Raw genomic sequence first — 27322 nt, forward strand, 5'->3', positions numbered from 1 at the left:
GGAGGTGCAGAAGGAATTGATATATCTGTCTTTCTCGCTTTTTTTTTTTCAAAAAAGGAAGTGAGATTCTCTTGCTCAGAATATGAACCATTCTATGGTAAGTAAAATTGTTGTTACTGACAGTGTTACTGCTCTCTGGTACAGTGCAATTTTTAGATTGTATCAAAGGCAATCAAAGAGAAAACATTTTAAATAAATGGACTAGTGCTGTTCCATTTTAACTGTAAAATGTTTTGAAACTTGGGAAGGTTTACCTTGGATACTGTCACTGCTATAACCCTCAGGTGTCCAAGGATATGGCTCAGATAACATCATACCAATCTGCTGCATTTCTATTTAGAGTTTACCTATATTTTTTCATGTGTTTTCTTAGAAGTACTGTTACAGAGACAGAGAGTCAGTGCAAGTACTCTCTGTATTTCAATGTTGGTCTGTTTTATTTCTCATTAAAAATTGTTGTCAAAGATTGTATTCATTTCTTGATGTCTGGAATAATTCATGTGGACAGTATCCTCAGGTTTCCTGGGGAACATCACAGGAGGTTCAATGATCATTAGTTCTATTACAGAGAGATATTCACTCATCCAAAACCTGCATGTGTTTACTGAGCAATTACATCATTTGAGATGTTCAATCAAACACCCAATTGTCTCAAATAACAATCACCAGGTATAATTAGGATTGAAAAAATTACATTTCTCCATAATCTGTGAGTGACATGGCATGAAAGATTAATATTTCTCCTACTCTTAATATCTAGTTCCTGCAGAAGTCCAGCATGATGCTTCTCACCAGCTTCTAAAGATCTGTCTTTATGTATTTCTACCCATGACCTGCACTCTTCTTCTTGTCTTTCTCATCTTCATTTGGTTAGTATTAAAATTATTAGATTCATTTTGTTATCGTATACAGAGTTTTTTTTATAATTTGGTGAAGGTAGAGCTCATGTTCTGAAAAAAGTGGATTCAGACAATTGTTGTTCTTAAATAGTTCTTAAATAGCCTTTAAATGAGCATATGTACTGTACAATTGAATGGCAGAGAGAAAGTGAAATACATACTTTACTGTATAGTATGCAGTTCACACAGGTTTTTGCACATGTTAGAAAAAACTTGTTCTTTTTTTACAGGAGATGCACCCCTCACCATGGAAAGTATATAGACAATAATGCCTTGGCTCTATCAGTTACAATACAATCAGGTAATTAATTAGAACGTCCAGCATACAGTTTTATTTTATAATAATGACTTTAATTATCTATAGTATATGTTAAAGTGCTTCTTCCTGATAACAAAAGTAAAACAAACATTTATAAGAGTGTAAAAATGATAAAAGCCAAGATGGGCTAATGCACAGAAGGACTCCAAAGTAATACATTATAAAATGAAAATAGGAAGACATCTTCAGAAACTATTAACCAAATCTAAATCTAAATGTTAAAGTCTTAAATGAAACTTTTTTTTTCAGCTTTGTTATTTTCACACCCACTTTCAGAGTTCAGATTGTGTATTTTCGAATCTTGGTTCACACCTAAGTAAAGACCTTGAACCCACACACATGGAAGTGTAGACTGACTCCTTCAGGTTTTGAGTCACTAATCTTCTACCACATCACAGAACACACACCATAAGCCATGCTTGGCTAATGCCAAACCCAACAACACCCATAGTTGCCTAGTAGCACAACCCAGGCTTGAACCCCTGATGCCTGGATCATAGCACTGCACTCTGAAAGGCCCCATGAAACTAAGACATCCAGGAACCTAATTCAGACAACTTTCAAAAGGAATCTTTGAGAAATAATAGACCAAAAACGCAAAATCAATAATTAATGTACAGTATACAAAAATTCTTCATACATGTACAGTATAGGTCATTTTAAAGAAGCAATGTCTTCTGTTTTTGCTGCCTGGTGCCCTTGGCCTATCAGACACTATGCCTGTGGAGCAGCTGATACAGCACATGATCCACATGAAGCAAGACTGCAATAGAGAAGCAGAAAGTGAGGAGGAAGGGGGCCTGACTAAGGAATTCAAGGTAAGAACCCCCAAGGTTTTTCCAAATCAGGTAGATTAACAATAAATTATTGATCATTCTAAATGTTTTAGATTAGGTTTATTAAAACGCGCACATAAAATATTGTGTGCAATTTGGTAACCTTAATAAATACCTGCACAATACAGTACCTCACTCCTCTGGAATTAGTCCAGATGACAGCAACTAGACAAACTGTACTACAGGGCTCAATAGAATGTCCTACCCTCAAAAGCTAAAAGCTTTATTTAATTTTTAAAAATGAAGATTACGAAGGAGGCCTAAGTCATCAATTTAAAATCCTCAAAGGAATCAACAAACTCAATTTAACAGTTTAGTTTTACTTAAACCTAAGAAGATTTATGGGAATCTGGAACAATTGCTGAAGCCAACAATATAGTATCTTCCAAGAAGTGGATGAATGAGATCCACATCTACTGTATTGAAACCGGTAGGAACATGCATGGTGGGGAAATGACTTTTTTTCTTTTGTAAATGTTCTTGGTTTTACTGTCTTAATATTTATGCTTTTGTAGATCATGTGGGTTTGGGGTCAGGGTTAGTTAATTTGGTTAAAAGTGTTTATGCCCCACCCATTAGCCAAGGCATTATCAGGCAAAAAATGTCCTTCATAGTGCTATCTCTAGGGATACATACTGTATCATGTTGGTCGTTTTATTGGAAAACACAAACACTGTAGGCTGATGATACTGTATACTGTTATATACAAATTTGCCTATCTGTACCTCATCTATTAACTATGTTTTCATGCATTTAAAGTTTGCAACAGAGAAAACCTGCTTTTTACCTTCAACCTGTACTTTGGAGTGATAAAAGGATTCATAATATTGTGGCAAATATTCTTTAATATGGATTATTTTCACTGATTCCACAAATTTGGTATCTTATTAAAATATATGCCTTCATGTATGGCATGTATGATCTTCAGGGGAAAAACAAAGGGACATATTTGCAGATTAAGAAATATCCTGTGACAACATCTAGGGTCATTTGGTCTCCAAAAATCCAAATTGTATATGTTGACTGAAGTGGAGGGGCTTCAAGGAGTACCAAGGCTTGAAGTGCTGCTTGTGATGCAGTCAAGTCCAGATTGCATCTTGCCCCTGTCATCACTGTCTATTTCCTGCCTAGGGCTCAGTTTGGTTATTTTGAAAGAGCTTCATTTATGATGAAGGTCTACACTGTGTACAGTATAGTTAAGTTCTATGCATATTTTATTCTAATTTTGTTTTCCCCTTTTTTTAAAAAAAGTTCAAAACATAAAAAACTAGTTTACAAAAATAATACCCTTTAAGTGTTTGTGTTGAAAATGTAGGTGACCAAATAATTGCAGACTTTAACTGATTTCACTTTGCTAAAATCTTCTGTTAAATCAAGTACTGTGCTTTCATTTATTTTAATATGTGGGTTCTATTGTTATTGCAGAACATTTAACCTGTGATTACAGTCTCATTTTCTAAGATGTCCTTGGTTAGACCTTTATTTCTTCTATGGGTTCTATTTATATCCCTTGTTTGAATTACAAGATAGAAAAAAATAAGTAGCTGTATTCTGATGTTAATAATTTTCCTTTATAGAGTTTACCAAAGAGCTGCTTTGGTACCTGTGAGGCTGCAAAGAATCAGTCTAATAAAGGAAAAAACCGCTACAAAAATTCTGTTCCCTGTAAGTGGATATTTAACAAATAAGCTACTGTACAGTATATATCATTTTAACAGCATTTTTCAGGTGATTTAACATTTGTGTTAAAAAGATACATCATTGAAGCAGATACAATTACAATACTTATTATGAGTGAATTTGTTTGTTTTAAGCATATTTCTTGGGTTAAGGAAAATTTACAAATCTGATGACTGGAGAGACCGATTGCAGAACTGCTCAGTTACAACCCCAACCCACAGTACAATTGTGACTTCATGGCTGCATTTTGGAGACCAAGTGAACTTTAGGAAGACAGAAAGTTTTCTCCCATCTTCAATTTCTTTTTCGAATACATTTAGCTGCTTACATTGTATTGCACTGTTCAGGAATTGTATTCCTACAATGAGTTGAATTTAAAGCTTTAAGAAAACACATTTCACTGGGTACACTCTCAATTTTTTTCATTTCCAGTGGAATCATAAGTTTAAATGGAGTGCAAATTGCACGATTCTTGCAACCCTAACCCTAACAGTACAATGTACTGACTATTGTGAAAGAAGGGTATGTGAATATTAATACTTCTGTAACATTTTGTAGATAAGAACTCTACAATTCTACAAAAGAACATTGAAACCAACTGCATTTGTTTTCTTTCAGCACTATAGATACTATAACATCATTAAGCCATCCCTGGGAAAATCACTGAGATTCAAAATTATCAATCAATCAAGGAGTTAACATAAATCAGAGATGACTAGCACTGAAATGCAAGACCACTAGTTTTTACACTAAGACATGTCTACTCTAAGAAGACATGTAAATTAACTTATTTCATAAACAAACTCAAACTCAGATGTGCATTGCACTTTTACAAATTGAACCTTTATTTTAATAACAGGTTGTACATTACTTTTGATATGGATCTATTAAAAAAGATCAAAGAAATAACATAATGTACCGTGATTAAAACATCATGTTGAAAATGACTGTACAGTTATGAAAGAGTGATGTATTAAATAAAAAAACTAGTCTGAGAAAACAAAAATAAAGCAAAAAAAGTCTCATCTGTTTTCTTTTCCATAGATGATGCTTCTCGTGTCATGCTGACCCCTTCTGAGTATCATCCTGAAAGTGATTACATCAATGCAAGCTACATAGATGTATGTAACAGCATGAAATGCTCTCTTTACCCTCTAAATAAACATACCAGTTAAGGTATAAGGTGTTAGAAAAACTATATTAGGCTGTTTAAACATTAAGAATAATAGATAGCATTTGTACAGAACTCAAAGAATCTCTAAATATTTTGTACAGATCTTTAATAAGTAGTTTGGGATGAGGTCAACAACCTACTGTGTGTACATACAAAAATCACACTCTTTCCTTACTCCCGTGTTTTCATTTCACATTTGGCATTTCCTCTCACCAGAGACAGCTGTTACCATGCTTATCTCTATGGCTCCTCTTGTTCTTCCAGCTGCTCAAGGGAATCCAAACTCCTGAGCTTCTAGCTCAGTAAATCACTGAACCCCAGCTGATTTGAAAGCGACACCAAACCCAAAACCTCTGTTTTCTCATGAGTCTACCACTGCTCTATACCGTTGGAGAACATTTTTTGTCACTTATGATTCAATTGTGTATTGGTTCTCACTACATACAAACTTTTCTGTGCAATATGGCAGCTTCTTCATCTATTGTACATGCTTGAAGGAAACTAAACTAAAGTGCTACTGCCTACTCAGCAAGTCTCTCAACTCCAGCATGATTAAAAGAAAAAAACAAGCACTATACTGTACATGTTTACTCTATCCACAGGATTCCTCTTAGGCACTGGAGCATACCACGCCTCGAAGTGGGCTGCATCAATCTGTGCCAGGTCTGGGCTCCTCTTTCACAGCCCTCACTGTCTCACAGCAAGGGGGCCTCTTCTCTACATTCCCCTCTGAGGTCCAAAATGGTGCAGGGTCTTTCCTCAACTTACCATCTCTGAGTCATCTCCTCCACTGTCGGCTGCTAAGGATCCTGAGGAAGCATGAACTTGTTTTTTCTCAATCCAGCATTAAGGGGCTCCCTTAATATTTCAGGGGAATGTCTAGCCTGCATCTATTTCTGTCCCTTTTCATCTCCACACCCTGTTTCAACACTTCCCAACATTGCTGAGCTTTGTTTTTTTTATTGACTGTATAAAAAGTTGTCCAATCCACCACATCAACAGCATCAGCAATATCCTTGCTGGCCACCTCTTTCCCTTCCCTGATCCTCAATTCTCTTTCTGCTGTCACTGTACTGTAGGTGCCCTTTTGGCTGCCTCCACGCACTCTGACATTACAGTATGTGATCATTCTGTATAGGGGATATTCCAAGCTTCTCCTTCCCTAACACCTGCATTCTTTTGTCTAAACAGCCCCCCCACCCATACACACAGACATCTGCACTTAAACTATTCTACTGTACTATCATCCCTCAGATTCCAGTGTTTTTTATCTTCTTGACCTTGCTTTGACCCTAACATCTGTGCATCAACCTGGATGCCAACATGCATGGCAAATTAAGGCTGTGTCTCCTGCTCCTGGAGCAATGGAATTTTAGTACTTTTATATAATGAATTCCCCTCTCATTGTACCCATGCTGCACTGTTTATAGGCATAGTAAACTTTACAGAGGAAAACAGTTCACAGCCACATGGCCTCACACATCATCTCAGACTCCTTTGTAGCATTTTGCAAACTAATGTCATCACTGCACCTCTTTGTGGTTCCACTTGAAGACAAAATCTTTCCTCACCCTCGCAGTTTGTGATGTGATGTGTCCACATTCATTATACGCTAACAATTTTACCAGATACATGAAGTATGCATTTTAGGCAGGCCAAACTGAACAAGCCCAGAGTTGATTTTAGTTTGCACACTATGGTTCCCAACTCTAGTTTTATGAAGAGTGACATGGGGTGTTTAATAACCATGTAGTCTGGTCCTTGGTCTAAATTAACATCTGAAGAACATCTCCTCAGACTTGGATGGTGTCATCTTTTGCCAAATGGTACTAAAACATTGATATTGGAAATTGTGATAAAACAATGCAAGAGTGTCACCAATAACACAGCAACAACCTGGTTTGACTTAGAGCTTAAAAAATGTGAAAGAATAGTTTTGTAAATCAATGCCTCAAGTCTTAGTCTGCCACGAGAGTCCAAGAAAGTTAGAAATAAGTAGTTTCAAGCTTAACAAAATGAAAGTCTCCTGAAATCTGAAAGACACATTTAAGAGCTCAGTGTGTGCTCGGGCAAGTGCGTTTACTGGCTGAGGCAATTTTTGGTTATCCTTCATCCCTATTTTCTGATTGAAAAATATTTGTGATACAACATGTTAATTATTTCTTATAGGGCATAAAATATTTTCCACAGGAAAGAAGCAGAAATATTTCCACGGCCCGTACAGTAATACTGCCAGTTTGAAATGGCCATTATGGAGAAACCTTAATGACACAGTGTAAACCCCTAAGAATGTGGTGCTATACTGCAGCTGTTTTTATTGAAAATAAGATGTTGCATGTCTGAGTGGGCTTTAAGTAAAATATTTAAATTGTTTTACAGGGATTTGAGAAACCGAAACACTACATTGCCACCCAAGGTATTTCTATATTTTTTATTTTTTGTTTTATTTTTCAGTCTTAGTCTTACATGTGTTTTCTTTTCACTGATCCCCATACCAGTCTCCATCTGTCCATTGTTTTCTTTTTATAAGCTCTGCTGTGTCATCTGAAGCATTTATTTTTTAAATTCTTAAAAAAGAAACTCAGAGTTTTGATTGTCTATATACGCAAATACAGTACATTTATATTCTGTCAAGAAATAGAAACTTTAATTTCACAAAAGTGAAGCTAACCCTCTTTTTTTTCCAGGACCCCTTCCCAACACCATAACCGATTTCTGGAAAATGGTGTGGCAGGAGAGGACCTCAGTGATTGTGATGCTCACCAACCTGGTTGAAGGCAATAAGGCAATGACTGATCTTGTACCGATAGTAGTGATTGAGTTAATCATGTGTCCAACAGAAATGTTTCTTGCCTCATTTCCTAATGATATTTGGGGTAACACATACTGTACTGTACTGTGTTTTTGTAACTCCATTAATTCATTACGTTTCGCAGGCAGGAATGATGAGCCACAGAAAGGACTAGCAGGGCAGGTTCCAGGCAAATTCTGGTAACTGGAGTTCAAGATAGGGAACCAAGAACAGGGGTTTTACTAGAGTTAGTTTGCAAGACCAGAGAGACACAAAGACAGAGCAGAGTGTAGCAATAACTGATAGCTCAAATGACAAAGCATCTTCCCCATGGCAAGCATAAGTGTTTTATAGGAAGTTAGGTCTGATTAGAAATTAAGTTGGCTTGGTAGAAGGAGGGGTGAATTGGCACGTGACCCGAAATTGGAACCTGTGAGGAATACGTTCAATCAGAGAGGAGCTGCGTTGTCTTCGCGGCTACTGCAGGTTGCAAGCTGCTGCCCTACGGGGCATGATGATTAATGTATTACTTTCTTGAAAACACATATCTGTCCTGTACTGACACAAAAGAGATTTCCAAAATGAATTTACTCAAATTCTAATGATGATGAAACAAGACAACAAATATAAATGGTAGCGTACTTATTACAGTACCTTGACATTAACTGAGGAAATGACAGTGCTGACCAAAGATCACTGCTGGATCAGAAAAACACCAAGTACCTTATATTGCATAGTTTTGTAGGAATTGATTGGAGAGCGTTTGCTGCAGTGAGGAGTAAACTAGGTGTGTAAATGATGCAGCATTCAGCTTTGTTAGATCAATTATATGATTATACGTGCAGTGTTTTGAAGGGACTCTGATGGAGAATGAAGTGAGGGAAAATATATATAATCATGTAGTCTACAGAAGATCTCCTATCCTATTAGAACTCCCAAAAAAAGAAGTATCAAATACATTCGTTTGCAGGCGGAAGCTTTGGCAGGGTAAAGAGTCTAAGGCCCACACCACACCACTCAGATGTCCATGGAGGAGAGATAAAAGGGAGTGTAAGTAGCTGCTGTAGCAGCCAGGACCGCAACTGGGGCCTGGATATTAGGGAAAGTGAGGACTGCGAATAAAGAGAAAAATTTGATGAGGAGTAGAGAAAAGGAGTGGGCACTGTGCCATCAGTGGTAAAAGTCTGTGCTGGGTCAGGTCTTCTTGTTCACAGTCATCTCTGATGCCTACTTTGCTGGCGTCCAACAGGTGTGGTGCCAGCCCTCAACTCTATTCTCTCACCTCCACAAGCTTCACCAATGGCCTCTCAAGCGCACTGTTTTTCTTCTCAAGGAAATTACTTAAGCTGACATTTGACTTCAGAATTGTGACATTGCTTTAGCAGATGGTTTTTCTCCTTTTAGTGAAATCTCATATAATCCATCCTCATCCATTAAGCTGTAGCAAACATTAGCAAGTCATAATTCACAACTGGTTCCTGTTTACATCAGTGCAGATGTCAGGCTATCCTCATTAGCACTTTTCTTTCCTTTACTCACGTGCTGTATTGTTGTTTCTCTGAAGCCTTGCATATCTAAACCAACTCGACTAACTTCAATTATTATTGAAGTAATCTGCATTGGTGTTTTGTAATTCATTGTTATTCTTTGTGATGGCTTTGGAAGCTTTTACTTTATGGGCATGGCTTTCATTTCTGTTTCCTTTGAATATTTTATCTTGTCTCATCATAATTACAATCTGACCCAACTTATGACATTTTATTTAGTTGCCTGATTGGTGGCCTGATTTAGGTCAGGTGTTTAAGGAATGAATATGCTATAAAGCATTGTCTTTATTTCTTAAAATTGCACAGTTCTGTACCTAGGTTTAAAATATTAATGTACAGTAACTTACTTTTATGTTTGGGGAAACATGAATATCGCTAGGGAACAGAACATGTCCATATTTCTTTTTTAACACAGCTGCCAGACACTGAGTGGAGATTTGCACACCACACATTTATTTCTCCAGATCACTTCAGAATGACAAGTCTGTCAACCAGAAACTATGGAGTTATTAGTTTTCTTCGCCTTTTAAGTTTCCAGACTGACAGCAGAGTCCTGTTCATGCTGTGCATGAAAAGATTATCTACAGTAAGCCGTGTCTCAGATGGCAGACTCACGTTAGAGATATCTCTTAATCCAGCCAGGAAAGCTATGCACATGTATGAGGGTGTTAGCAAAGCAGCATACTGTTTGCATATTATTTGTAGTGTTGAAGTTTTTTATTATTTTTATAGAATAAGTAAAAGTCAAAATGAATTCCTATTTTTTGTTCAGAATTGATTTGTCAGTATATATTTGCAGACTAAATGTGAGCAGTACTGGCCTGAACAGGGGTCCCAGATCTATAATGACCTCAGAGTTTCACTGCATGCCCAGACAAAAGATCCTGAGGTCACCATGCGAGTCTTTGGACTACAAAAGGTAAAATGACTGAAATTCTGCAAATAGTAAATACCAAACAACCCTCTTCCTAAAATACTAAATATGCTTTTGCCTTTGTCTTGACTCTTCAGTGACACTAGTTTAACATGAAGTTACAAAAATGAAATGCAAAAATGATATATACTATGACAAAAATATAATTGATTTCTTTAATCATATTCATCTCCTGGACTCCTGTCAATTTCCAAAGTCATGTTTTTCATATCAGAATTTAATTTTAATATCTCCCTGTGTCATTGCTATGTTCTGGAATCTATCACCTCCTGTTTGTTTTACTTAGTTATTGAAGTCATTTATTCATATGCAAAAAAATCAGTTATCAATATACCTGTGTTAAAACGTATGTGTAAAGTATTCATTACTTGGTTTATGCTCTTCATTTATATTAATTCCTGACCCACACATACAAATGTAGTGACGAATATGAATAAGCAATGTCAAAAGTTCATGTTGAATAAATCATAACTTATCATGTAAATTTAAAATGTAATCCATGCAGTTTTTTAAAAAAAGGAAATGAAGGCTATAATTAGCCTAGCATCTAGTGTGCTGACATATAATTTCTGTGTATTCTTTATTATGGCTAAACACCTATTTAAAAGATTAGTGTTTACACCATTATTTTACATTTCATAATCTGGCACTATTGATGAAAAATATTTTGGTTTTAGAAAACAAACTAACAAAAGGAGAAAGAGATACATGCAATTTATATGCCCAAGTGTTTCACTATATAGACAGATTATCATTTCTTTTTTCAAGGTTGGGGGCTGTAAACATAGAATTGTGAGACAGTTGCATTATACAGCCTGGCCTGATCATGGCACTCCTCGGAGGCCTTTAAGCCTCCTACACCTTGTCAGACTGACAAACAACTGGTGGGCAGACAACAGAGGGCCAATCGTGGTCCACTGCAGGTGAGACTACTGTATATTGAGATAACACACCTGATGTGCTCACCCTGCAGAATCTGAAACAGTCAATATTTTCAATTTGTCATCAGCACATACTGTACATAACCTTGAGCTGTAAGGATCCTGCAAGCTCAGGGTTGGCAGCGGGTCTATTCTAATGAAGTGGCCCCTTCTGAAAGAATAAAAGGGACAGTAAAAGTGATTTTCTCCTGCTTTGCTCTGATCCCAAGCATTTCCAGATAGTTTTTTATACCTTCAAACATCCTCCTAAGTTACCATAAACGTCTTGTTTAGGAGGAAGAGATGCTTAAGCATACAGTATGTGGGACCAACATAAATATAGTCATAATGAAAGAATATTTTTGACGCATCTTATTCTCCACCTTCCAGACGCTCTGAAATGTCTCTCAGTTACAAACTTTTAACACAACAGGTGTCTTCCTTCCACAGCATGTGCAAAGCTCAACCCAATTTAGAAGGAACCCTATCGCAGACCAAACCCAACACGCACTCAATCATAATAGAAAAAAAAAGGCAAAAATGTAGTTATTTTCCTTTTAAAATGATTCTGTTTTCAAAGGTCTTTGTTAATTATTAAAGGCTTACTCCATAAATGCATGGGTTTATCTTAAACGGCACTACCATGATAAATGGTGGATAACAAATGCTGATGACTCATTATCTGACTCGTTTTCAGAAAGTCATGCACATCTTTTTTTATCTGTGGTTATGAGTTCCCTGCTAGCTTAGCTGGTGCTGTATTTATAGCATTGAATTGCCTTATGTGTCACATTACCATAATGTGGTACAAATGATTTTTTTGTAGAACAGGGAAGTGCAGCTATTATAGAATGGCACTGGTTAAAATCGACATGAACATTGATGTGAAATCCAAAATTTTATTTGGATTCAAAAACCCAAACAATTTCACCTGATCAGAAATACAGGGAGGTAGTGTTGAGGGTTTGAACATATCACAAAACAAGAATCTGCATGGTTTTGTATACACCAGTATTTAGATATTAAAGTCAAAGGTTGTATCAAAAGTCTTCCTTAGCTTATTAATGGCCTCAGTCAGGATAGGATAATCTGATGAAAAGGCAACACATCATAATGCTGAATATTAGATAAAAAAGATACAAGCAACATTTTTACATTTTAGTCAAGGAACCCTAGAAACAGTATTTACATTTTTCAACCTCTATAAATAAAGTCTATTAGCTAAATGCATAATATATGCTGAATGAAATCTTAGTGAAAATCTTAGTCCTAAAACAGGAAATAAATATGCTTAGAATGTATATACAATGGCTGTAATTAAAATAAAAAAACATTCTGACAAGACATTGGAAAATTGCCTGGTATTTTTTTTCCTTCCTTCACCCAAAACTTGTAATTAAGCAAAATAAAAATAACAAGATACCTAAAACTCTCAAGCTCCCTTCAGCAAAAAAATAAAATATACAGTGGATTTCAATAAAAAAATAAAACTTGTACTGGGAAACCATTCGAAAAGAGAAAGTTGAAAACTGTTTATTTTGAAATTTAAGTGTAGCACAAATTAAGATTCCATGTGTACAATATACACTGACAGTTTTTAAGCAGACATGAAAAAGTCTAATCCTGGAGCCTGCCAGTTATTTTAACTCTTTGTATGAATTTGCAAAGGCTCAGTAGTGGAGCTTCAACCATCGTCTGTACATTTACTATACGAATTTGAATTGAACTGATTTTTTTTATGAAGATGAGAAGACTATTAATTAACATTCAGCTTGTCCTGTTACACATTTTGACTGTTTGCAGATTCGTTTTTGACATTTGGTCCTATTATTTTTCAATTAAATATATTTACAATACATTCTTCTACATTTTACAACAACTTTGCTTTTCTTAGACATAAAGTATCACTTACAATATATATTATATAAGTATTGTATTATAATGTTAGGGCAGCCAAGATGAAATATCTTAGGATCCTATGCAGAGAAGAGAGAGTGTACGAGAGAGGGTCGAGACAATAGGCACAAGCAAGGTCGGGGTATCCAAAGCCGAACCGTAAGCCAGGGTCGAGGTCAAGGAACGAGAAACAGGGGACAGAATCCAGCGGAGTCCTCAAAGAAAACCAATCCAATCCGTTAGGCAAAGCCATGGTCAAAGAACAGGCAGAGAGGTCTAAATCCAAAAGAGACGATCAGAGAAGGCGGTTGAAAACGCGAGGTAGAAGCTCTAGACCGAGCCTAGAGCAGTGCGTACAGAGGGTTTAAATATGGCATGTACTGGATAGGAGTTGATGAGGAACGGCCATGGGTGATGGTCAACACGTGCGGCGGTGCTTGTAGTTAATAGGTATACGCTGAAACCGATCAGCTAATTTGCGAGAAATACTCCAAGGACCGGTGGTTGTTACATATGCAGTATACAGTAGTTATACTGTATATTAGCACGACAGCTTAAGAGCCAGGTCAGGGCCTGGGAAAAAATCAGTCTCTCATAAATGAAGAGTGTGTTAAGAGACAGGTGAGGCTTTCTTTTCAAGATCAAGAAATTTTTCTTCATAATAGGAGAGTGATTTAACTCACTCATTGGACATTGGAATCCAAATTAAGTGTTTCTGTGTCAATACAATATTCAGTTTCCTCTAGCTTGGGGTATAAATTTCAGTCAGGTTAAAAGCCTGTTCTTAATTAGTGCGAAGATAGTGAATATCATTTCCCCTATCAGGGGAATACCAGGGGATATCAGTTCATGTGCATTCTAAGATTTATCAATATATGATTTAACTCAAAGTTTTTCCGAAAAATAAAATTCTGTATGTGATCCTGCAATGGCTGCTTCTGTAGTGCAGGGATTGGGCGTACGGGCACCTTCCTGGCAGTGCACCAGCTCCTAGCTGCGGCTGAGATGGGACACAGGGTGGACGTGCTCCAGTGTGTCTCCAACCTGAGGAAAAACAAGGAGGGCATGGTGCAAAATGAGGTGACTATCCATATCCTTGAACTACCCTTCCTGTTTTCCCTCTCCTGCAGTCACACTCTCCAGTCATCTCCACAAACAACATTAGCTCCTTCTCACACTGTTCCCTGGTGTCACTCTTTCCCTCCTTTTCATTACTGTGTTACCTGCTTCTGTCTCCTTTTCTCTTGTTTCTACACAGCTCTGTTCTGTTTATAGCAGGGGTAGGCCGCCCTGATCTGAAGAACTGGAGATGGAAGTTCAAGATCTATAGGAGCTTGAACTTTAAACCAGTTTCTACAACTCAGCCAACCTCTTCATCTCCTGTAGATCTCTTTAACACAGGTTCCCTGCTTTTCTCCATTAAAACTCCTGGTTCATCTCCCTGCACATCTCCCCATAGCCCCTTGCCTCTCTCACACAATTTCTGAACCTTTTTTTCTTCTTTCCCCTTGCTGTCTTTACATTCTGTATAACCCATCTCTCTTCTTCCCCCAGAAGCAGTACATGTTGATCTACAACATTCTGCTGGAGGCTCTCCTCTGTAGAGATACCCGTTTTCCTGCCTCCCAAATTCAGCAGCGGCTCCGTGAGCTTCAGGAGGAGAACCCTCACTCCCACCTCACTGGCTACCAGATGGAGTTGCAGGTAAAGTCAAGCAATCCACAGATGAAATTTTGATATGCATCTTTTTGTCCTGCAAGGAATATCTACTGTCAGAAAGCCATTGATTCCTGGTAAGGTTTGCATGCTAGATGAGACTTCCCATCTGTCCTTGGTAGGCCACGAGTCTAATGATGACACACAGACAATTTAGACAGACCAGCCTTGACAATATGTTTTAGAAGGTGGTGGAAAGCTGTAGGGAAATCCAAGCAAAAATACAGAGAACATGCAAATGAATTTTATTCAGTTTAATGTAGGTCAAATGCTGAAAGAAAACACCAGTGAACATGTGACAGAGGAGCCTGTCACAAGGTACAGATAGCACAGGAAATATATATTCTTACACCTTCCATTGAGCAGTTGCTAGATAAGTTCCTGAGGGCACACACTCAGAGCTTGACTAGTAACTGCTATTACTTAATTTCATATACATTCACATATTTAAGCACAGGTATGAATTAATGGAGAGTACTCTCAAAATGGATGATACTCACTGTTTGTTTGGTGTCAGTACTTCCAGAGTGGGTCAGCCTATGGTGGCCTCAGAAGGCCAAATCTAACCCCACTTCTCAAGGCTTATTTAAGGAGATGGGAAAACCATGCATTGAATTGGAGAAATGGTTTGTTCCAGAGGAGGAGGGGCTTACAAGCTATTTAAGCTGGCTCCTCAGCCTAAGAGGTGGTCAGTATGTCAGTTAGTGTGACTGAAAACAGAGAGGATGCAATAAGGAGGATTTATCTTCATGTAAAGAATTAGTTTTGTTTCTTCTGGGGGGTTTTGTTTTCTGATGCGGGGGACTGGGAGCACTGTAAATAAACTGCAATTATTTTGCTTGAGTGGTTTTGCGATGGAGCCATTCCGTTATAAAACGGACCTACTTTGGCCTTCCTCAGGCCATTTGCTGACTTTTGTAGTTGACTCAATCCAAATGGTAAAGGAATGGAAATTTATTGCATTGTCAAAGTAATACAAGATTGCTTTTATACAATCATATACCCAGTTGCAGAAGTAAGTACAGGTTGTTTTTGTAGAAGTTTTTGGTGCTTTCTTTGCACACATGCTAAATGAAAATGAGGTATCAGGCAGTTTGTTGTGTTAGTTGCCTGTAAGCCTAAGCTGGATCTCTCAGGACATACACAGTACAACATGGAACACCACACAATGTGGACAGTACATTATAAATGTAATAAATAATAATAAATAATAACAGGAACAATAAATATGTAGTAGTGAGAGAACAAAATGTTAGACCATATAAAAAGTGCATAGTGCAGATGTGTATTGAGTCTGAGGCATTGCAGTCAGCTGTTGCAGTAAGGATGTGTAAGGACATGAGGGGAGACACCCTCTGGGCAGGCTGCTTTACGGGTTTTCACTCTCTATACTGTACACCTCATGTTTAGAGAGTTGCAACACAAAGTGCCTTGGTTCACTGGGAGCCTTGATAGCTCATCTGGTAGAGATGTATTAGTGGAGGAAATACCACTGGTGTTGCCTTTATAGTTTCTGATAGCCTGCAAGGTTATAATTTTGCAGCGAATGTCTTTGTTCATCCAGGTCTTCTAATTGGGATATACTGTGTTCAGATCTTCCTGGTAGGAACACATCTGTCCACACAGTAGTTGATGTAAGATGTGACCAGCTCAGCGTCTGACCAGCACAGCACAGTCTTAAGGCTGTGACCAGCTCAGGTGGTGCTCTCTTTAATTTCTGCTTGTAAACAGGAAGAAGGAGCACGGAGGCGTGGTCAGACTTCCATAAATGTAGATGTAAAATGAAGCAGTATGTTCCTTTAATGGTGGTGTTACAGTGTGTTATTGCCTCTAGTGGGAATGGAGACATGTTGAAAGTATGATGGTAGCACTTTTTAACGGCTGCGGTGGTTGAAGTCCCCTACCATGGTAGAAACAGTTTCCAGATGGGGATCTATATTTGCTGATGACACTGCTGTTGACAGAAATAAGCTGCTGTTTTTTTTACCACAAGGAAACTTACATCTATCAAAAGTCCCCTCTAGGTCACCTTGTGGTGGTATCTTAGCAACTGACAAGAAGATTTAAAATTGGGTATAGATTTATGCCATACAAAGGATTTTTGTTTTTCTGTGAAGTTGTATGATGCCATCTTCAGTACCTGTTTGAAAACATTTCAAAAACTGCCTGTTTTTCAGAGAGGCTTTGTCTTTGTTCTGAAAAACAAAAAGCTTTCTTTAGATGTCAAAATAAACTTTGTTTTTAACTTTTGACCTTAAATGGTTGATTTGTTATTTCTGCTCCTCAAAAGGAACCTTTTCCATTACCTAAGCCATCAAGGATTTCTTTATTTTCACCCAAAGGTGTCGTTATACTTTTCTTGAATAACTGTATCAGATGTCAAAAAATGTAAACAGTTTTGATTTTTTAATTAAAAAATGACTGAAACACATTTTGCATGTTTCAAGTATTATTTATTTTATTTCCTGTGCTCATCTGAAAAAAATGACATAGACCCTACAGTGTCATTTATGATCTTTCCCTCTATAGAATGTTATTTCTCTTCCAGGCACTGGATAGGTTATCAGAGGTCTTCATGGCCAGTCCACATTGTGAAGCCCTAAAGCCTAATAATAAGTCAAAGAACAGAGACCTCAGCATTTTACCAGGTGAGAATTAGTGGAACTATGGCAGAACATGGTGAAAACCAATTGGTACAGTTCCCAATTGTATCAGCACTTTTAGATAAATGCTTCCTCTTTTTCAATTCCTCACCCATGAGACGCTAACCTTAAATGTAAATGTAAAAATGTGCTTCCAAAGCAAAAACAAAAACAAAAGATATGTGAAAGTGAAAGTCAGAGCTTTCTGTGATATCAAGTATGTTTGGACACAGTATATTTGATATACAGTACTGTACTACAGAAGTGGCCACCTCCATTATATAAGAGTCCTAAACTGTTCACATATATTTTTTGTGTGCAAAACCATATACACAACTTAACCATATTATGCAGGATATAGTCTGCTACACACAAAAATGAAACATAAAGTAAAGTATGTTTCCTCTTTTTAGAGAAATTTTAGGATTGAATGTCATACTGTAGCTGTTTGAAATTTTTTTGTTCTTTACAATGGCTCTCATATAACTTTATAAATGCTAAAGCTGTATTTTCTGTAATGAATGAATAGATTTAATGTAGTACAGTATGTATTTTGTGTTAATACACACTTTGCTTAAACCGTACTTTTTACCAGAATATTTTATGTTGCATGTAATATTGTCTTTAAATTGCATTAAATCAATTACCAGTGTTTTAATAGTCATATTTGTGTGACCCTTATTAACTAGATTAACTATACAACCTAAAACAAGGATAGAATGTTTGCTTCAAACATATTTTGACTGACTGAGGCAAGGAAGTGTTGCTAATTAGTAATTTGCATGAATGTGTGTATCTTTTAATAATCTCATCTTCCTGCAGATTTGTAATTATGACAGCCTATATTTGTTTGTACTGGCAGAGCTGAAAGCAGTTCAGTGTGTTTCTTGGCTGACTATCAATTTTGAATCATCATAGGAGCCTCTCTATTTTACTGGCTCATTCATGGTTTTCACTGCCCTTAAAAAATAAATTGTTTAAATAAATGATGTTACAGTTTTACTAAAGTTTATAGTGTATGAACTGATTTCATGTTTAACATGGTTACATAAAAGGTGAAAAGATTTGGTAAAATGATTGCCGAAATAGACATTGTTGTCCTCTAATTGTCTAATAGTGTGATTTTGTGATCCTTATGAACTACATTAACTACACAACATAAAACAAGGATAGAATGTTTGCTTTATACACTTTTTGACTGAGTGAGATCAAAGTTCTAAATGTAGTCAGCTCTTTCATACATTACAGTTCATGGTTTTCCAGCACACTAATGCCACACAGCAGGGCAATAATAAAATACTTTGTACAACGGTGTAGCAAAGTGTACTGTGTCTACAGTACCTATCTACTACATTTTATACCAGTATAATGAAGTCTAACTATTATTGTGATCACAAAGCAGGTAATAATTGTAAAAATACAATTAAAAGCTTAGTCTTTGGACTAAAAAAGGTACGAATTTTTGTTTTTCAAAATATTTGAGGGTCTTGTACATTGTAGTTTAATTCATAGGAACAGGTAAAGGCTTATTCCATGCAGAAAAGAAAAGAGACAACATTTTGGCTGTGCAGTCTTTTTCAAGTGTGACACCTGAAGGTGACACCTGAAGAAGGCTCCACAGCCGAAACGATGTGTCTGTTTTCTTTTCTCTTCAACGTGGAATAAACCTTTACCTGTTCCTTTGCAACCTATGCATGCTGACACAACAACCTACTTGAACTTGAACAACAACCTACATAGACACCACCACAAAAGATGATAGAGCTGGTGACTTATTACTTATCACTCACGTGACTTATTAACAATGATGGAATAAATGTGAAGCACTAACTCTCCCTCTTTCTCAGTGGATGGTCATCATTGCCCCCTGATGTCAGTTATGGGCCCTGATGGGTCTCCAGGTTATGTTAATGCTGTTTTTGCAGATGTGAGTTTTCTCTTGCTGCTTTTGTTTTGTATTTATTACAAAAATAATAAATTCATTATTTATTACAAAAATTAGCGCTCATGTCTTCCAAGTAGTAGTGTGCTTTTTACTGTAGCTACAGTACGTTTTCAATTCATTCAGTGGATTTATTTTTAAATCCTGCAATATTTTCTTCTTCCGTTAGCAATACTACACTCTTCATATTTTCATGTGGCCACTTTTATTTTGAACTGGCACAGTATATTTCTCTTTTTACTGTTCTGGTTATTCAAGTGATCAGGAAACTGACCAAGGTAGACTTGATTAATGAGAACCAATAGAAAATGTCTCAAACAAATAGTCACCGAGCATCTCAATCGTTTCAATTATTTGATTTGTGTTTTAAGAACATAAAACAATAAAAATAAAATTATTTCCACCTTTAAGACAGTGCGCCTCTTATATAGGCCTAGGAACCTAGGAAAAATAAAAATATAAAATTTATACTCAGAAACACAGTATGAGAAACAATTATCAGTAATGCTTTCCTTGACAAGGGCTAAAAAATACTTTCATAACTCCTTCACAGACATCTCCCAACACAATATAATCCTTTATAGACATTTGTGCAAATGACAATGCAGGGACATAATTTTTGTAACAGTTCGTAATGAGAAAGAAAAAAGAGTAAGAGCAAAGAAGTCAGGTGAAAATGATCATAGATGCCATGAATAATTTGAGAGTTGACAAGGAGCTCATTGACACTGGTCCCAGTATAGATAGACAAAAGTTTTTTTGCTATGTGATCTTTTTACCATTTTGTGCTGTGTTTATGAAGCCTGTTCTTAGCCTCTTTCAAGTAGTAAAGTGTTACCAAAATCTAAATATTCTGTATAGTCCCAGCCTAGAATGCTGGTAAACACAAACACAGGCAAATTCCAGAAGTTTCACCAAGTGATTGTGAGAACTACCTTCTTCTTCTAATTCTTTCTTATTTTGCGTAATTTCCATCTGGCTAGACATGCTCCCCCTATAACTAAATGTAAACATTTTTTTTTTCACATTTTAACATAATGTTATTTACTTTGCAGAGCCTAACAAGGAACAACAGATTCATTATCACCCAGCTTCCCCTAAAGGAGACCATCATTGATTTCTGGTCGCTGGTTTATGACTACAAATGCACAACTGTGGTCATAATGGGCATACCCAAAAACAGAGATGAGGTTTGTTTGAGGCACCGAATGTATTTAAATTACAGATTAGATTAGATTTAGATTTGAATAATTCAGTATTTACATGTAGATTAGAAGGCTCAACAGCCAACATGTTGTGTTTCTGCTTTCTATTTCGCATTGTGGAATCAACCTTAACTCGCACTTTTCCAGCCAGTACATGCTAACGTAGCTCTCTGCTTGAATTTCTCCAACATAAGTATTTTGACTTGCAAAAATACAGTATGTGCAAATAAAATAAAAATGTGAAGTTACAGTATACAGTGCCAAAGTATTCAGAATCTTGCACAGTTTCCACATTTTGTTGCTTTAAAGCTTGCAATCAGGACACTTTAAAGGTGCAATTACTATTTGTTACACACACTACACAACCTACTCCACACATTCAAAGCAAAAACAAATATATGAAGAAGTAAATAGATACCATGAAAGAATAATTTAATTGTGGTACACAGAAGTACCTTCACACATTTAAGACACACATTTAATTGAGTGGCCTCTATCTGTGTGCAATTACAGTGGTCCACATAATTTCACAATTGTCAAATGTCTACCACAGTCACGTAATGAATTTCAAAGATTGGACCATGAAGACCAAAGTGCTTTCAGGCATGGTGGTGGTAGCATTATGTTATAGTTCTGCTTCTCATCAACAGGGACTGAGAAGTTTGTCAGGACTAATGGGAACATAGGTGGAGAAAAATACTGGGAAATTTCACAGAAAAAAGAGCTTCAAATCTAAATCCATGGCAAAAAATTCACCTTTCAACAGGACATAAGATCCAAAACACAAGGCCAAAGCTGCACTGGAGTGGCTTAGGAATAAGAAAGTATACATAACTTTGAGGCCCGGTCAAAGTCCTGATTTGAATCCTATTTAGTATCTGTGAAAACATTGAAAATTGCTGTCCATAAACAATTTTCAACTAACCTGAAAGAGCCTAAACAAATCTGCCAAGCAGAATGGGTAAAAACTGCACCAAGCCAGTAGGCAAATGTAGTATACTGTAGCCTTACCAACAAGATTTGTAGCTATAACTGCTGCCAAAGATACTTGAGTCCACATGTCCGAACACATGTGCATTAAACATATTTATTTTTTATATTAAGTTAATATCAGCAAAAACAAATCTGACTTTTGAAAGTTTAAATTGATAAAATGTGTATCTACAGTATAATTTTGTAATTTCACAAAATGGAACAATACAGGATAGATCTGAATACTTTTGCACGTCATTGTACATGGGATATTAAATAATGATGTGTAAAAATATTAATTTGAATGTGTATTGTAACTGCATTCTGGTAAATGTTTATTCGTGTATTGTCTGAAAGTTACATAGAATAACACCTGTATAGCAGTTTATGAGACTACCCTGGTGTTTGGAATATTATCAGATCAGGATTTGTTTTTTGTGAGGTTTAGTGAATACAAAAACAGGAGGTGTGCTGAAGAATTCTCCTGAACAGCCTGTCTATTATCTCTGGTAGTCATCCAAGTAGCAGATACATTTTATCAGTCCTTCCACACAGCACATAATAAGAAAACCTGGTAGTGGTCGTAAAACCCAGAGCCAAACACAATTTAATTCTCCAGAATATACAGTAATATTAAATATATATGAGAGTTAATTTAGAACATTCAATATTTTAACTATTTCATGTGGTTAATAATGAAAAATAAAACCATGTCCAAGTGTCTACAATAACTTTCCTATGCATTGTCCACATAGGCTTTCCCTGTGTTCTGGCCAGAGTCTGGATTTTGCACTCACGGTCCTTTCACTGTCAGCCTTTGCAGTGAGGAAATAAAGGATGGCTTCACCTCCAGAACACTAAAGCTCAGCCATACCAAACAGGTGACACTGTGCCCATTGTGCCTGTTGTGTCATATAAATGACAGAGTCCCGCTGTCCGTGAAAGAAGAGTTGTTTATTTTGTATGCTTGCAGACGCACAAAAGAGTGAACAGTTTAATTCTTTGCCGAGAAGCAAGAAATGTTTCTGGAGAACATTCCTGCAGGACAGAAAAGTACACTTTTGTCAAGTACTGTACTTCCCAATGATGGTGTCACGGATGTCAGAAGGGACGAACCGTGGAGAGGCAGGAGAGCGGAAAAAGACCCATACTGTATGCGCAGTGGTGGAATGGGGATTAGCCTGGGCTCAGCAGTTCAGGAGTCGAATAGAAACCAAAGCCCTCAGGCAGCGGACGTGGGGCGACCTAGATGCTAGGCGGGTCTCAGGACATCCGAACGTCAATGCTGAGCGAAGGGGAATCAGTGACCCGGAAATATATAGCCCCAGAGAGAGAAGGACCGGAAGGACAGCAAAGCACAGAAAACTAGGGACAGGACAGAGTAGGAGCTGCAGCCAGAGGGCGTGACATACAGTATGGTCTGTTAAAAATCTGCAAAACTGTTTTTACCTGTGTGCTGACAGAGCACAGGATGCTGCTGAAGGGAAAAGAGAACAACAGTATTTACATCTACTGTTCTTGCACCACACTGTAAAAAATTAATAAAAAAATAATTTCAAGGTTTTATCAGCATAGAAAGGTGGTTAGCTTTACATGATTTACTTCACCGATTAGTGTTTATCAATTTTGCACTCTATTTATACTACAATTTAAAGGAGATATTTTATATTCTTCTATTTTAGAAAAAAATAACACAAAACAATATCATGTTCTTTATCCCCTTGGAAACCAATCATAGATTATCTTTCTGAGCTGGGCTTTGCATGTTATAATGTAGTGAAATATATGCAGCACATACTGTATATCCAACGTTTATTTTTTACTCACAAAACATACGATATTTCCTATGTGAATGTCTTTTTGCTGCCAAGTTTTTACCTTTTCCTGATGACTGATTTTCAGTCAATAAAACAATTTAGTGAAAATCCATACACATGCAAAAGGTAAATCCCAGACAATTATCAATTTTCTTCCTCAACAAAACGCCATGTGCATGTCATTAAATGAGTGTTTAATGCTTTTGAGATACACGCACATCTCAGTAAAACTAGAACATCATCATTTTAATCAAGTTCCTCTTATGAGATCACTCAACACTGAATTGCTCACATATTCATATTTTTGCTTTTGCGGCAGAAATCATTTGCAGAAGCTCTGCAAATAAAAATGCTTCAGCTGAACAACTGGCCAGAAAAAGACATCCTTCCCAAGACACGTGCCACGATCATCAGTATGTGCTGCTATGGAGAAGAGTGTCAGAGGGAGGGCAATGAAGAAACTCCTACACTTGTCATGTGCAGGTCAGCTCCCACCACCTCAAATCACCTTAAGAGATCTCCAAAACTTGCACGTTTTTTTGTCTTACCAAAATGATTCCAAACTGTCAATGTACAGATTTAACAATTCAGAATGATGGAGAAAATAAATGGTTTCTGTAATATAACTTAAAGACATATGGTGTGCATCAAAACTGGAAATGAAGCATTGCAATCCATGTAAGTAGATGTACTGCTGCTCTGTATTTTTTAATTTTCTTGATATAATGTGTTCTTTCCTGGCACAGTTATTATAATGCATTAATCTATTGCCACGTGCAGCCACAAAATGTAATTTTATAACCTATAAAATTATTAATGTGTGACTTTCATTGACATTCTAGAGCTAAATGAGACCACAGCTCTTTTTCTCAAGTGGATCCTAATGTAAACATGCGCACAGAAATGGTGATGGAAACCAATCAACTTTCAGTCTTACGCTTGTCCAGGGGGCTACACAAATAGAAGTGAACTCACTGGCACTGTTCTGAAATTTCTATTCCCAACAAACTCTATCACATCTCCTGCCCTGATGTGGTGGTTAATGGAACAATCCCAGGCTTGTTTGTTTTTGTAGATCTTACTAGTGATTGACAGCTTTGTTTCGCATGCTGGATGATTCTCTGACATTTCCATGCTAGTCTATTAAAATGAAGGGCCACGCTTGACATTTGGGAAGCAGCAGACAGCAATAGGGAGTTTATGATTCATGTTCTCTCTCCGATCACCAGCAAAAACTATTCTCCTGCTAAACTTTCCTAAAGGGTCATCTGTCTTTTACCATGCTTGTTAAACGTTGTTGCACAAGGCAGGGCTGCATTTATGAATTGCTTTCCATGTTTCTTAACCATGAAAAGGTTAAGCTACGCCCAAGGATAAAACAATATGAAGAGACAGTGATCGTAATGATTTTTTTTTAAATCCAGGATTGAAAGTATCATTTTGTAAAGAAGAAATTTCTAGGATGAAATTTTTCTCCTGTCTACTTAATAGTACCAAACTGATGCATGTTTAAGTCATGTAGACTGCATCACCATTGTGTTGCCATACCTCCACAGCATAGACAAACTGAGAATGAACAACAAATCAGTTATACAGGATGAGTGGACAGCACTGCTCTGCCAGTCCCTGTCACTGCTCATCTTTAATTTTGAAACTTGCCTACAGCAGTTGTTCTATCCCGAAGCTGTTGCAATAATTCACCTGAAATTACACGAAGATGGGTTTGCTGAAAATTCAGTTCACCATCTGTAATCAAATGAAAAACAAAGGCTGAGAGATCCAAAGTCATAAATAATGGAGGAAGCTAAACAAGTATTAAAAGTCTCAGGAAGACACACACATACACAGCCATGATATAAAAAAACATTTCTCTTTATTTATAGTGTAATTAAACTCTAAAAACAAACAAAAGTCTAGCTCTTTTTGAACTTCTTCAAATGTCCTCTTGAGATATAACTGGCTACATTGTTTACTGGCATGGAAATCCTTCCTTCCTTCTACCTCCAGTCCATTACAGAGGCTCTTTCCAGAAAGCAGAGATTGACAAACCACTGAAATCCCACAGTTTCCTGGTGTTTAACTGTTACCCAAACAATTGTCCTTCTTCATTTGATCAAGTAAATTAGAGCAACAGGTCGTTCCCGAAGGCTTTCTGAGGAATGCAGTTCCCACAAGAGCAAAAATCTTGTCTCTACCTACCACCCTTCTACACACAGTTTAGGTAAAATGTTCTACAGGTACTGTACTGCATACTGGCACTGTTTTCTAACTTTTGTGCAGCGTTTGGCTTGATCAACTTACATTCACCTCTGTTTGTATCCAATTGTGCAATCCAATCCTAAATTTCTAAGAAGGGGCAAAAGAGACAAAGAATAAATAAGGAAAAGTTAATTAATGAAAGAAGAGAACAAGTTGTACATGGTAGTATAATATGGGATTTAACCTGCTTTAGCAGCATAAAGGATGGTAAGTCATGTTTGATACAGTATAGTCATCACCTGGTTTATTTGTGCACAGGGATGGGGCTTGCTGGAGTGGTCTCTTCTGTGTGGCCAGCCTGCTGCATGAACAGCTGCAGTCCGATGGACAGGTTGATGTGTTTCAGGCTGTAAAGATGTTGCGAAGAGTGCGGCCTCAAATCATCAAAGATATGGTGAGCCTTGTAAAATCTCATCCTGTCATCTCTTTCACACTGAAGCTCGGTTTAACCAAGCAAATGATACTGTATTGGTTTGATTTACTGAAAAATGTGTCTTAGATAAATAAATACTGTAAGTGTAACTCATATTGCACGAGAAGTTGGTTTCCCAGTGGAATGCAACTATTAATTTTTTTATCATAACCCTGCCATGACTCTAAAAAAATATTAAGCAAAATAAGGGAGAAAACAGACAGAATCCTTGATTTGAAATCCAAAAGAAATGTACAGTCTACTCCGACTGATGATTCACATGCCTGTTAGATATTTATCTGAAAAAAATATTGAATGCATTGTGATTCAAGGAAAAGTTATTTTGAAATCCCAGAATATTTGTGGTGAAACTGTAGAAACTAAAACTAAAACACAATGCGTAGTTAATTAATTTTCTGGAATTTGGTCCAGAGCAGTTCTTTATAGTATTTAATCTGTAACTTGAATTCTGAAGAATGTTGGTAGATTACCACTTATTATAAAGTTCTACATATTTTTTTAGTATGTGTGAACTTTCAAAATGCTGTAATGTAGTGAAAAAATCGCAATGACAATAAACACATACAGTACATACTATACCATAATGTTAAAGGACCTATGCAGTTTTTTTGGATATAAAAAATGTATCAACCATGCTTTGTGAATATGTCAGCATTACAAAACATTTGTGTAGAATCATCAGCTGACATTTTTTACATTTTGCAAGAATCCATGAATTTTCATACCTCCTCATATGTTTTTTTTTCCCTACACAGAATCAGCTCATTTTCTGCTACCAAATAGCAGCGGATTACATAGACTCTTAATCCTCAGCCCTGCCAACGCACAGCTACAGTGTAACACCTGATGCATCAGTGAAATAATATACCTTTGCACTCTTTTTATTCTGTTTATATATGGAATACATACTTACTACAGAATCATAATGTTTAGGGGAAAGAGACTACAGGTTTACTACATATTGTAAATGGAAAATGAGAGTTTCAGTTGAAGATATCCTAAAACAAATTGGTTTATTGCACCAAGTACTCTATATTGTTAAATAAAGAAGAATTAACAGAAAGATACTAAGGTCTTAATATTACCTTGCTAATTCAGTTTTTTATTTCTCTTGGTGATGTATTTCAGATATTTTGGTTGCTTGGTGTTCCCTATGGTTCAATATTGGAACTTTCTGCTACTTAGTATTTATACTGTACATCACCTCTACAATTACATGTAGTACAAATGCTACAATTACAGTACATGGTCTGAATGATCATTTTAATGTGGCTTATAATAAAAAAAATTTATCTACACTATAACTTTTACCAGGTTAGCTGGCTCACTACTCTGTATTT

The 27322-nt window shown here is 36.7% G+C and overlaps 1 protein-coding gene across 2 annotated transcripts in view; it reads left to right on the forward strand.

Moving 5' to 3' along the window:
• The window catches only part of LOC148673714 (receptor-type tyrosine-protein phosphatase mu-like), a 39479-nt gene extending 12430 nt beyond the window's left edge, over nucleotides 1-27049 (forward strand). The window contains exons 10-28 of one of the 2 annotated variants that reach the window (XM_088630501.1): nucleotides 58-97; nucleotides 761-869; nucleotides 1130-1200; nucleotides 1930-2036; nucleotides 3632-3719; nucleotides 4779-4855; nucleotides 7288-7324; nucleotides 7596-7693; nucleotides 10046-10165; nucleotides 10949-11103; nucleotides 13941-14076; nucleotides 14554-14700; nucleotides 17261-17360; nucleotides 19202-19281; nucleotides 20352-20486; nucleotides 22229-22354; nucleotides 23610-23773; nucleotides 25808-25943; nucleotides 26738-27049. In XM_088630501.1, coding sequence (XP_088486627.1) covers nucleotides 58-97; nucleotides 761-869; nucleotides 1130-1200; nucleotides 1930-2036; nucleotides 3632-3719; nucleotides 4779-4855; nucleotides 7288-7324; nucleotides 7596-7693; nucleotides 10046-10165; nucleotides 10949-11103; nucleotides 13941-14076; nucleotides 14554-14700; nucleotides 17261-17360; nucleotides 19202-19281; nucleotides 20352-20486; nucleotides 22229-22354; nucleotides 23610-23773; nucleotides 25808-25943; nucleotides 26738-26788 — 1977 coding nt within the window. In that variant the 3' untranslated portion in view covers nucleotides 26789-27049. Of the gene's footprint in view, nucleotides 1-57; nucleotides 98-760; nucleotides 870-1129; nucleotides 1201-1929; nucleotides 2037-3631; nucleotides 3720-4778; nucleotides 4856-7287; nucleotides 7325-7595; nucleotides 7694-10045; nucleotides 10166-10948; nucleotides 11104-13940; nucleotides 14077-14550; nucleotides 14701-17260; nucleotides 17361-19201; nucleotides 19282-20351; nucleotides 20487-22228; nucleotides 22355-23609; nucleotides 23774-25807; nucleotides 25944-26737 lie in introns of both variants that reach the window. The other variant, XM_088630499.1, reaches the window with a different exon arrangement.
• The last annotated feature ends 273 nt before the right edge of the window (nucleotides 27050-27322 follow it).

The sequence above is a fragment of the Lepisosteus platostomus genome, chromosome 4 (genome assembly GCF_059453375.1).
Source record: "Lepisosteus platostomus isolate fLepPlt1 chromosome 4, fLepPlt1.hap1, whole genome shotgun sequence".
Classification (NCBI taxonomy): Eukaryota; Metazoa; Chordata; class Actinopteri; order Semionotiformes; family Lepisosteidae; genus Lepisosteus; species Lepisosteus platostomus.